This window comes from Marmota marmota, unplaced genomic scaffold (assembly GCF_001458135.2).
Source record: "Marmota marmota marmota unplaced genomic scaffold, marMar, whole genome shotgun sequence".
NCBI classification, from domain to species: Eukaryota; Metazoa; Chordata; class Mammalia; order Rodentia; family Sciuridae; genus Marmota; species Marmota marmota.
This window is the reverse complement of record NW_026000272.1, coordinates 2,560,593-2,572,839: the sequence shown is the minus strand read 5'-3', so window position 1 is coordinate 2,572,839 and position 12,247 is coordinate 2,560,593. Positions and strand designations below refer to the sequence as shown.

The following is a 12,247-nucleotide window of genomic DNA, read 5'->3' as shown; positions in this document are numbered from 1 at the left end:
AGTCTTGTGTCCTCATCTGTCATGGAGGGTGACTTTGGGGGGTTTTAACTGCTACCCACACGCTCAGAGTGGTGTAATTTTCAAAAACACGTGGTCAGGTGCCTGTTTGGGATGGTTCTGTCATGTCTAGCTAAATGAGAAGCAACTTTCCTTAGGAACACCTGTGGACAAGGCCTCAAGATCGTGCACGTGTTGGGCAATGAGAAGGGCAGCGGGGGGAGCAGTGGAAACTAAGGGCAGTTTTGTCGTCATCTGCGGAGGGATGAGGCTTGGCAGTAAGCCGAGCTCGAGAGGAGCCTCCCAAGCTCAGCTGAGACGCTGCCCTTCAACCACACAACAGGGGGAAGGAACACGATCCTTCAACACTAGAGGCGCTCCCGCCCTGCTTGGCACTGCTCTACTCCTAGTTTGGGACAACCTGAAGTGGCAATGAAACACACTCCTTATTTGGGCCCATGGGAGAAGATCCTAGCAACCCACAGGTGCAGTTGGAAGATACCAAGTAGGGAGGAGATGGCGGGGGGAGGGGGGAGGAAGGCAGGGGGCTACCCACCAAAGGCTGGGCCACCGTACCTCGGAGGTATGGTCACCCAGCAGCCCACATGACCAGGGCTGGCTCAGTAATACCCAGGCTCAAACTAACTGGGGACTGGTCTTTGAGCAAATCAGAGACGACTGCAACAGGCCTCCTCTATCTCTGGGAGTGGAGTGGCTATGGGGTCTTGGTTTCTCATCTCTTCTAGGGAGAGGCTGGCAGGTGACACAATGTGCCTGTCAGCATAAGGGAGACTTCTCTAGGAATGTGAACCACACCTTTGTACACTTTGAGCAAAGGGAAGCTGGGGCCCCCGCTGCCCCTCCCGTCCTCTACCCTCCGCCAGCACTCCCCCTCCAGCCTGGCTTCCCGTCAGCTCTGTGACATCGCATGACAAATAAAGAGGATGGTGATGTCAGTGCCTAGTTGCCTTGCTAGGAGGCTCTAGAACTTCTCGGACTGTATTTATAGAGCCTCTTCCCTGGACGAAGGCACTTTAGACTCACTAGGACGTCTACACCAGTCTTGGGTAGGAAATGCTCCTGATAGTGTGGCACCATGGCCAGTGAGAGTGTCAAAGAGCACTCTGAAATCCAGGTGGCCTCGTTGGTCAGCGAAGAGCCAGCGAGCAAGCCCCTATCTCATCCTTCACCTGATCCCAAGGTGGATTCGGGACAGGGTTTGGACGGGTATGGTGACCAAGCCCTGAGCCAAGATCCCGGCTCCCAAGAGAGCCAGCCACTGGAAGAACCGAGCCAGCCTCTGGAAGAACCGAGCCAGCCGCCAGAAGAACCGAGCCAGCCGCCAGAAGAACCGAGCCAGCCACCAGAAGGTCGGAGCCAGCCACCAGAAGAACCGAGCCGGCCGGAGACCAGCGAGGAAGGCACTGAGAACCTTCTGGGGCTCTCCTTCCCCAGAAAGCTTTGGGTAATAGTGGAGGATGACACCTTCAGGTCTGTGTGCTGGGGTGGCGAAGGAGACATCATGGTCATCGAGGCTGACCTTTTCCAGAGAGAGGTCCTTGGCCGGAGGGGCGCAGAGAGGATTTTTGAAACTGACAGCCTGAAGAATTTCATTCGCCAGCTGAACCTCTATGGATTCAGCAAGATCCGCCCAAAAGATGCATCAGCTTACTCTCGGGGGAAGAAGAGAATGGTGGTAAAGTAGAAAGTACTCCTGTCACCCACTGTCCCTGTTTCTTGAATGCCTTCCTAGCGCCCTCAGATGAATTCCACTGCAAGGGCTCATTTCCAAGGGTCACTGGTCTAGTGTGGTAGATCACCTATGGAAAGATGAACATTCAGCATTTCATGTTAAGCGACAACCCTTTAAAGATAATCTGAAGGCAAGAAAAAAAGGGCTGAGAGGCCAGTTACTGTCATGCATGTGTTTGACCCCCTTGACCTATGAATTTTCTTTAGTGAGGTCACGCAGGAAGGGCGGCCACACTGGCCGGGAACTTGAAAATGATTTCCTCCATTGAAAACCAAGTCCATTAGGATTCTGGGTGGGGGTGGGCGGAGCAAGGCACCCTTTACCCCAGGAAAGCTAAAACTTTTCCTTTTGTTTCAGATCTACCGCAACTCCAATTTCCAGAAAGACAAGCCAGGGCTCCTGGAAAACATCCGTAAAAAAGGAGAAGCAAGAAGCTCTGCTCAGCGTGGGACCTGCATACCAACGCCACTGAAGAACCCGGCTGCTGGGCGAGAGAGCGGCGCATCATCTGCCAAGAAAAAGAAGCTGGTCCGTACCAGACGCTCCCCACGCATCCACCATGAGGTCAAGGCAAAGCACGAGCTGCCCCAGAGGGAAGCCCTGGACCACCAGGCGCTCAGAGGCACACAGCCCTTCATGCCCTCTGGGCTGTGGGCGATGAGCAGTGTCTCTGAACAACCCCTGGAAAACCAGCTCCCGCAGGAGCCAAGCAGCCCTGATGGGGAGGGCACCTCTGAAGACGGCACACCTTCGTCCCAAGCTACTGCTGGAATGGAAGGTGAGGGGGAAGTGCCCAGAAGCCCCCAGGGTTACCCTGATTGTCGCTCAGTCATGTCTTTGTACAACACTTGTTATTCCATCCTGCTGGCCGCCCTCTCAGCCATGTCCCCAAGGGAGCCCCCAGAGGATGGTGAAGGTGAAGGTGAAGGCCAAGGTGAGGGTGAGGAGGAGGTGCAGGAGGGCTCCTCAGATTACAAATGTGTACTCTGTGAGCAGTTCAAGGACAACACAGGTCCTTGAACTCAGCCCACGCACCAATGATAAAAGTCAACATTTTCTAATGTTGAACTCACTTTTGGTCTTGACAGAGGAAAACAAAACTCTGAAGGGGTAAATAAATGATCTAAAGAAGAGTCGTGAGTCCTGTTCTTTGTAAGCTCCCGTGCTACTCTTGCACAATGTGGTGGCTGGTGCTGCTTAGGTCCCCCTAACCCCGTTCCTTTGGAAGCAGCAGCTGTTCCACGCCCCCAGTGCAGGACCTGGCTGGGCAATGGTGAGTGTGAGCTCAGCAAGATCTGGTCCCTGAATGGCCCGCTGGTCAGAAGACAGAAGAGCCTGGCTCCTGACCTGGGAATCACCTCACACAACTCAGGTATCTCAACGCAGGAGATTCCTTCCTGACAGGGCAACCCCACCCCAGAGTTGCCAGGAAGTCTCCCAACACACAGTGGGCCTCTTTGCAGGCCTAAAATCAGGCTCCCATCTGGGAGGGGATGGACGGTACTATATCCTGCCTCACAAGAGTCAGGCCATGCCAGTCTCCATGAGGGTGGGGAGAGCCCCTGCCCCTGGTCCCCACAGATAACTACCACTAGAGACTGGGCTACAAAGTCAACAAAAGATTGCTACAAAATAAACAGCACACGTGTCTCTACAAAAGTCGACCTGACTCAATCACAGCAGTATTTAGGATCCTCTGCTTGGGAAGGAAGTAGCTGCATGACATCCATGCAGAACCCAGGGACACTTTTCCCACAGCGTGAGAATGACAAGAGGGAACAGATGGCTGCTCCAAGTCCAATGTTCTCTTCACCTGGGATGCACTGGGCCATGAACTGCTGGTCATTCTCCAGCAGGATTCAGTGCCAGGTCCCAGACTTCCCACCATGCCCCTGGGTGCTCTTCATACACCCCAGAGCTCTGACTCAAAGAAAGAGCCGGAAAAACCCACAAGGGTGCCCCAAGCACTAAACAGTTACCATCTGGACATTTATTTGCACAATCTAGAAAGTAGCTGGACCAAAATTAGGGGCAATGCCAAGACATTTCCTGGTGGCCTTGCCTGTCCCCTGAAGGTCAAGGTACCACACATGATCTCAATGAGCCCAAGGAGGCACTGCCCAGGGAAAGTCCGCCTTCCCCGTTCCCTTCTTGTGAGCATAGCAATCTGTGTCCACGAGCAGCGCTGAGGGCTGTGGCGATTCACACTTAACCTGATTTTCTTGGGTCTGTTTCATGATTTACTGGGTGTCTCAACAACTTTCCTCTCTGGAGCCCACAGTGGTCACACCTTGTATGCCACGGGGATCAGATGTTCCGGGATGTCCACCTCAAACACATCCTTCCCCCCTTTCTGGGGTACAGGCTCCAGTAACCACCTGGGGTTTGAAACCACTGTCAAATACTTCTGCCGCAGGTTGGTAAGAACAGCTTGATTTTCCAGTTCCACAACCTCGTCGGGAGCTAAGTTTTCCGGGTACTGCAACGTTTCTCCGATGTCCACGAGCCCTGTGCCCAAAGAGAAAACACACAGAAGGCTTTCCCTTCCATAATCCAAGGCCCGCCGTGTGATGACAGGGTGATTGAAAGGCACACTGCTGGAGCCCAAAATATCACTAAAAAGACTAGAGGCAAGTTGAGTCTTTCTCACTCAACACTGGTGACCTGCCACACTCTGTTCATGAAATCCAGGGTGACATGAATAGGAAAGAGCCTTGTCCTCACTGAGGACGCACAAGGGATGGGTGGGCCCCATAAGACTGCTGAGGTGGCAGTTACTTATCAGAAGGGCACCGTGCCTGCAGGGGTAACCACTGCCAACGGGACGCCTCAGGAGGTCACCAGGTGGCAGGTGCCAGTGCGGGACCTGGACAGCTGAGAGGTTGGGCACGCGCCCAGGGAACATCACGGGTGTGGCAGGCACATGAAGCCGGGCAGGCAGCCTCACTCTAGAGGCCACTCAGCTGGAACGGTATGCAGTGCTGCCCCTTCTGGACTTGGAGGCATGCACTCAGTGGCCACGTGCCACAGACAGACACCTCTCAGATCACAAATAGCAACTGCAGCCCAGAGGAGAGAGGTGATTTACCAAGGTTGTGTGCAGCCAGGCCCGCAGACCCCCAGCCCAGTGCCTCTTGCGGCCCCTCCAAAGGTGTGCTGCTCAGGGAAACTGCAGCAAACATGCCCACCAGTTCAAGGGAAAACCGAACAGAAGCCATGAACCTCAGAGCACCATCCGGGGGGGCAAATCTGGAGCTCTCTGCACCCTGGTCGGCATGCCCCCACTTACCAGCTATCACTCCTCGGCCAAACTTCTCCCCTTCCCAGAGTAAGGCCTGAATCTGCCCAGGGCTCATCTGCAGCCTCTCCACCAGCAGCTCCCTCCAGCAGCTGTCTTCCCAGTCCCTCTGAGCAATGTGGATGGCAATGGTGCAGTTCCGGTGGCTCTTCAGCAGGGGATGCCACCGCGTTTCCAGGGTCTTGACTCCATTCAAGACAAAACCGGCATAAGGCTGCCGGAAGGACAGGCAGGAAAACTTCATCTTCTTCCCTTTGGGCTCACAGCCAGCAAAGTCGTCCTTCCCCCGGGCCCTGAAACCGCACTGACCTTGAGGGTCGCTGCTTCTACCTGTCACCGCACAGTCACTGAGGCCCTGCTCCACCATGGGCTCAAGGCAGGGTGCTGGGGTGTGGATGATTCCGTTCCATCCTGTGGAGTCTTTGGCGAGCACGTGGAGTAGGATGTCAACAGCTGGAGAAAGGCACAGGCAGGGCAGTGTGTGGTCAGTAGCATGACCGGAGTCACCATGTCCTAGGTGAAAACAGAGGAGGGAGGCCCCCTTTGGCCTACTTGGGGCTTCACCCTGAGTGGGCTGCCTTTGGCACAGAGGAACAGGCCTGGATCTCTCTTCTCCTGTCTGCCCACATCGCCCCAATACCACTCTCCGCACCTGGCCACGCCACCACAAGCATTGCCGTCCCTCAGTGTCTGGCTCCCACCACTGCAGGCTGCTGCGCACGATTCCTGGGTGTCCAACATTTATCGGTTCCTATGTCAGAACTCCCTGTGATGTCAAGTGGCCTGTCAGTATCTACTCCAGACCCACTTGGGTGTCATGCTCCTCAAGCCCCATCCCCCACCCACCTGAGCCAAGACAAAGAATCCTGAGAATAAGAACAATTACCCAGTGTGCATACACCTTCCGTGTGCCCGGCCCTGGAATGCTCAGGATCCTCCCTTAGAAGACTGAATTTAATCCTCAAATGACCCAGCAGGCCCAGTAGCACTTGCTAAGCCCCCTCTATGGCTGAGAGAAGGAGGAGCTGAAAGATGAAGCAACTGCCCACAGTGGAACAGACTGACCTCAGGCACTCCCTGACGAGGCCCTCACCTTTTCCTGCATGTACCTCAGGAGACGATGGACCCCTTCCACAGGAAGCCTGTGCTATGCTCAGTGAGAAGCCCAGGCCCTCATCAGGGCAGCCACCAGGGCTTGATGGCAGAACCTCAGCTCACTCTTTGAAGGTCATGCAGCCTCGGTTTCCTTGGGGCTGTGAGGGCAGGCCAGGTGCTGGGAGCACTCAGCCATTCCCTGGCACCTAGTACGACAGTCCCAAATGGTGGCTACTCTTGGTAGCGGCAGCAACATCAAGCCTGGGGTCCTGTCCTCTGGCAACACTGCCCTTTACCCATGAGCTGCCCCCTCCACTCTGCCTAGTGCCTCCCTGTACCCTCTTCAAGCCCATCCACTTCACCCCAAGTATCTCCTATGGTTTTAAGGAAATACACCCATCCTCCAAAGACAAGGCCCCATCAGGACAAAAGAAGCCTGGCACTCATTCCTCCACCAACCCACAGCCTCCCTTTCTGTGCCAGATCTTCTGCCTTCCTCCTCTTTCTAGGGCTGGGCTTCCCCTAACAAGCCATCCCTTCTCTACCTCACTCCAGGGCCTGGGCCCTGACTCTGTGCTCTCACTCAGGAAAACTACTCCTCCCTGACACAAAGGACTCCTCTGCACACTGAGCTGTGCCCGCACGTGCTGCGTCACGTGAAGGATGTTCCTCCAGCTTCTGTCTCCCTCCGCGACAACTCTGCACAGCAGAGGCCTCAGCAAAGCTCTCTACGTCTCCCTCCTCACCTCACTGAACTCAAGCCCTCGCTACATGAACCCTCCCCTTGGGGTATCTGGTATCCCACAGGCACTGAATATGGGTTTGGCTAGTTCTGTCTTCATCTCACATGACCCTCAGCAGCCCAGGTCTGGCTGACCATCCCCTTTCCAACTCCTTCCCAGGCTTCCAGAGTGCTTGCTGGCCCCTCTACTACATGGCCCACTGGCCAAACTTTCTTAGCCTCAGCCTTTCCTGGTCAGGCCAACAGACTGAGGACCCAACCCCTGCACACCAAATCCACCTCCCTTCCACATCTGTAGGTGGGGTCACCACCTATACCATATCCCTGCCCCAGACCTAGAACTCTCCTTCCTCCCTCTTTCCCTCATCCACCACCTATGTCACATGGCCATATCTCCAAAGCCTATCCCCAATCTCATGCCATGCCATGCCATGGTCGGTCTACATGGCCACCATCCCAGTCCAATCTCCTACCACCAGCTGGCTTCTCAAGCAGTATCCTCATCACTGCTCAGCATGTGGCACTGCTCTCTGGCATCCAAGCTGTAGTCGGAGCGACCCCAATTCAGGGGCAACCACATCATGGCATTCCTCTGCTGAAACCTTCCAAGGGTTCCTGCCCAACCAGGTCAGAATAGACACTTCTCACCAGGCCCACAAGCCCCCTCCTGATCTGGTTCCTTGCCCCTGCCATCAGCCCTCTTTCCCCTTTATCCACCTCCCTGCTGCTGCTGCTGCTGCTGCACAGGCCTGTCTTCCATCCCAGGGCCAGTTCCTACCCCAGGGCCTTTGTTGGGTCCTCAGGGTTTCCCTGTGTCCCCTTAGATAGCCTATCTTGAAGGGCTTTACCCCCAGCACCTCACACCACAACCATAAATATAAAAGATGGAGGTTTTACAAATAGAATCCAGTAAAATTCAACTGACTAGGGTGGCCCACATCCAGTATAGATGGTGTCCTTACAAAACTGGGGAATTTAGAGGTGTGCATACACAGAGGGAAAACACCATGAGAAGATGAAGGCAGAGATTGGGGTGATGCTTCCTCGAGTCAAGGAACACCGAAGATTGCCAACCGACAGCCAGAAGCTGGGAGAGGGATAGAGCAGATTCTCCAAGGGCCCACAGAAGACTCAGAGCCCCCTGACACTTTGGTTTCACATTCCAGCCTCCAGAAATGTGTGGGGATATCTTCCTGTTCCTTAAGTCACCCAATTTGTGGCACTTTCTTATGGCTATCTTGGCAAAATAATAGATAGGTGTGAGGTGTTCCCCAACCATACATCTCCACATAGTAGGGCCAGACCTTTCCATTCAATAGCACTTCAAGCACATTCTTCCTCTCTGTACCTCTTGATCTGCGTCTTTATTCGTCTTCTGGATGGCATCCCACTCTTGGCGGTCCCATAATTTACACAATCATACATTGCTCTACCGATGGATAGTTAGAAGCTGCTTCCCACTTTCTGCCACTAGAATTGGTATTCTTTGTCACAAACTTGTTGGCATACACATCAAAGATGCTGAAATACGCCAGCAAGTGGCCTTCCACAAAGACTCACCCAACCAGTGGTGCCATTGTCCCACACACAGCCCACAGCATCATCATCCTGCTGATGGGTGACAAAGGATCCCCCATCCTCATGACTTAGGAAGAAGGCAGAATGCCTCTCACCAGGCCTCACCATTTCTATCTCCTCTACTGAGATATGTGACCAGAGTGGAGGTCTGCCTAGTTCCCGCCACTCAGCTTCTGAGCTGACACCTTCCTCATGGACACCACAAAACCACAACTCTGAAACATGACCTGCGTGGGTGGACTCCCTGGTGACAACTAAAGGCAATCAGGGGGTTGAGCCCCCTCCTGCCTGGGGCTGTAGAGGGTACCTGCCTGGGGCTTGAGGGGGAAGCCCCATTCTGCTTGTCTCAGCTTCTTCACCTGCACAAGGACAGGAGGTAAGGAGGACAGGTGAAGGATAAGACAGCAATGCTGTACAGTGGCACCAGAAGGCTTTCTACTCAGCGAGCACCAAAGACCAGGACTATCTGGGAGGGCATGTTTCAAGGGGAACACACATGTGCACCTCACCAGAGCTTGGGTCTGCTACCGATGCCCATGACAGTGGGGCTAGTCCCGTCTGGGTCAAGGATCACATGATGTATCAGTTAGGTGGGTGGGAAGTCAGTTCGGGAAAGGAGCCCTGCTCTTAGGCCAGGACCCAGGATCCAAGAGCAGAAAACTGGCACCTCTCCTCACATGGTCTCAGGGCAAAGGTGTGGAGGCCCCAAATCATATCACCCTCACTTTAATTCTGGGCAGACCCCACAGGGCACAGCGACCCAGTGCACAGAGCTGAACATCTCATCGCCTGGGGTCTCAGGGAGTCCACAGCTCAAGGTAAGGTGGGGCAGGTGTGAGCGGAGCAGCACACTAGCTGTGTGCTGGCAGAAGCACATCACAAACACGCACTTGGCCGAAGATGGGGCGTGAAGCCTGTCGGAGTAGGGGCTGACTAGGGCTCCACTGCATGGGTTTTGAGTCCCACTTCCAGGGAAACCCCAGTCCAGAGGCACCTTAGGAGAAGCGAGGGGCACACAGGCGCCCGCAGGGGTGATCCTGGCTCTCTTAGGTCGCGGGCAGTCTCAGGACTCTGGACTCACTGGCACCGGTCCAACTCCGACCTGCGACCATCGGACCGGACAGTCCACCGCGGCCCAGGAGAGGCCACCAGCCCTGGGAAGGGCTCCGCCGGCTGGTGAGGAGATGATGAGGCCCAGGAGAGCGCTGGTCCGGTGTTGGGGCTGCGCTGCTGCTGCCGCCTCTGGGACACCTTAGGTTGTGGACAGGGGCTCGCAGGCATTAACGCTGGCGCCTTAGCCCAGCCCCCAAAGTCGCTTCCAGCAGGAGCACAGGCAGGCACGCACCCACGCATGGAAGCACGCCCACACGTGATTACGTACACCTCACGTAGGTTCGCAGCTTGTTTGTACCCAGCCAATCAGGCCGACCGCCTGTAGCCACGTGCCACGGATAGGGAGCCACGCGCGTACGTAATCACGCCCTTATGCCAGCACGCACTTCCTCCCCAAGCGGCAAGGAGAAAATGCTGTTGGACTCCCTAGGCCCTGACGCCCTGGCCCATCCCACCAGGATCAGAGCTCTGCAGTCCCGTGACCAGGAAGAGGGAGTAGAGTTAGAAAGGGACGCACGGGAGTAAAAGGAAAGGTTGGAATGAGGCCAGCCTCAGAGAACGTTAGGGACGGTGCTGCGGGGAGGGTTGGAGCTTAGAGAGGAGAAAGGCCAGTCATGAGAGAGTGCTAAGGTAGGAGTTTTGGGCGGGTTGAGTATGGAGGTAGGAAGGGGGGACAATGCTGAGGTATAAGCTGGGGGCGCGGGGTGCTGCCAGGGTAGCAGAGCTAGGCTTCTAGGAGTGAGGTAGGAGTTGGGGCGGGGCTGTGAGGAATGAGAATGAGTTGGGGGCGTGGCGGGATGAGTGACGTAGGCGTTGGAGGCAAGCCGGTGGGAGGAGCTGGGCGGGGCTGCGGGTGGAGCTCTTCTGGGCTGTGAGGAGTGAGATAGGGGCTGTGGGCGGGTTTGTCCAGAAGAGCTCCGCGGGGCTTAGGTAGGAGTTGGGGGCGGTGTTTCCATGAGTGACATAGGCTCTGGGGTCCTGACAGCAAGGAGTGAGCTAGGAACTCTGGGTGGGCTTGTCCAGAGGAGCTTGGCGGGACTGCAAGGAGTGAGGTAGGAGTTGGGGCGGGGCTGCAAGAATGAGGTGGTATTTGGGAGCGGGGCTTTCAGGAGTGAGGGAGGAGTTGCGGGTCTGTTCGCGGGAAGAGATGGGTGGCCTGGGGGTGGAGGTGTGCTGGGCCCAGAGGAGTGGGGTGGGTGTTCCGGGCAGGGTTGCAAGGAGGAGCTTCCCGAGGCTGCAAGAACCAGAAGTTTTGGGCAGGGCTGTGAGGAGTGAGGTAGGAGTTGGTGGCGGGCCTGGCAAGGAATGAGAAAGTTAGGGGCGGGGCTTAGCGTGACGTGAGTGTTGGGGGCGTGTGAGTGGGGGGAGTTGGAGGGGCTGCGGGTGGAGTTGGGCTTGGCTGTGAGGAGTGAGAGTTCTGGCCGGGGTTGGGGCAACCTGTAGCCGAGTCCGGGGCTGCGAGGAGGTAGGAGTTGGGGCGGGCCTTTGAGGGATACGTAGGTGTTGGGGGCGTGGCTGCAAGGAGTGAGGTGAGTTTGGGGCTGCAGGTGGAGCCAGGTGGGCCCGCAGGTGGAGCCAGGTGGGCGGGTGAGTAGGGGTGGGGACAGGATGTGGGAGAAGCTAGGCGGGACCGTGAGTTGTAAGGCGGGAGTTGGCAGCGGGGCTGCAGGGAGTGAAGTAGGTGTTGGAGGTAGGTCCGCGGGCAGAGTTGGGCGGGGCTACGTGGAATGAGAGAGGCATTGGGAGCGGTGGTGCGAAGGAGTGAGGTGGAGTTGAGGATGGAGCTCTGGACTCAGGTAGAAGTTGGGGCGGGGCTGTGAGTAATGAAATAGAGAGGGAGCACATCTGTGGGAGGAGCTGGGCGGGGCTCAAGGAGTTATGTACTGTTTGGGAGCTGGCCTCTGTAGGAGGTGGCTGGGCGGGGCTGAGTGCTGAGTTCCTGTTGGGACTGGGCTGAGGGAGAAGTGTTGGAGCTGGCCTGGGTGCATACCTGTAATCACAGTGGCTCTGGAGGCTGAGTTGGGAGATCACGACTTCATAGCCAGCAGCAGCTAGGGGCTATGCAACTCAGTGAGTCTCTGTCTCTAAAAATACAAAATTTGGCTGGGAATGTGGCTCAGTGATTGAGTGCCCCTGACTTCAGTCCCTGGTACCAAAAAAAAAAAAAAATGTGGAGCTGGGTAGGGCTATTATTACTCAGGTAGGAATTGGGGTGGGGCTGAGTTTTAATGTGTCATGGAGGGTCTGGCCACAAATGCAAAGGTAGGAGTAGTTGTGGGCTAGGTTCAGGGGCAGGAGTTGGAACTTGGGAGCAGGGCAGGGCTGTGAGTTACTATGCAGGAGTTGTGGGTGGGGTTGAGAAACCCAAGTAGAGTGGGGTGGATTTATGGGAGGACTAGGGAAGGGCTTATGAGTGGTAAGATTTCAGATGAGGAGCATGGCTATGAGAGGAGCTGGGCACAGGTGTGAGAGCTGGGTTAGGAATTGGGGGGGAAAGTGTGGGAAGAGCTGGGTGGGTCTATGAGCCCTTACTGGAGCAGTATGGGGGGCAGCTTTGTGGGAGGGGCAAGGGAAGAGCACAGAGTTTTATGGGAAAGAGTTGCGGTTGTCTTTCTTTTTCTTTTCTTTTTTTTTTCTTTCTTTCTTTTTTTTTTTTGGTATTAGGGATTGA

General features: G+C 55.7%; 2 protein-coding genes across 5 annotated transcripts; one reads left to right on the top strand and one right to left on the bottom strand.

Annotated features, from left to right (window-relative positions):
• Window positions 1-659: 659 nt before the first annotated feature.
• Window positions 660-2,881, top strand: LOC125614353 (heat shock transcription factor, X-linked member 3-like). The gene is made up of 2 exons (XM_048797042.1): window positions 660-1,693; window positions 2,108-2,881. Exons 1-2 carry the CDS (start codon window positions 1,094-1,096, stop codon window positions 2,768-2,770), a joined length of 1,263 nt encoding a protein of 420 aa, XP_048652999.1. The 5' UTR covers window positions 660-1,093; the 3' UTR covers window positions 2,771-2,881.
• Window positions 2,882-3,718: 837 nt separating this feature from the next.
• Eola2 (endothelium and lymphocyte associated ASCH domain 2) lies at window positions 3,719-9,957 on the bottom strand. Of its 4 annotated transcripts, XM_015498017.2 has the most exons (4): window positions 9,458-9,957; window positions 5,701-5,814; window positions 5,040-5,501; window positions 3,719-4,258 (listed from the first exon to the last, which is right to left on the bottom strand). In XM_015498017.2, the coding sequence occupies exons 2-4, from the start codon at window positions 5,720-5,722 to the stop codon at window positions 4,035-4,037; spliced, it is 708 nt and encodes a 235-aa protein (XP_015353503.1). In that variant the 5' UTR covers window positions 5,723-5,814; window positions 9,458-9,957; the 3' UTR covers window positions 3,719-4,034. The 4 variants fall into 4 exon arrangements, with proteins under 4 accessions (XP_015353503.1, XP_048653000.1, XP_015353504.1 ...); XM_048797043.1 differs by lacking the exon at window positions 5,701-5,814 and having other exon boundaries at window positions 5,040-5,561; window positions 9,458-9,853; XM_015498018.2 differs by lacking the exon at window positions 5,701-5,814 and having other exon boundaries at window positions 9,458-9,853.
• Window positions 9,958-12,247: the final 2,290 nt, after the last annotated feature.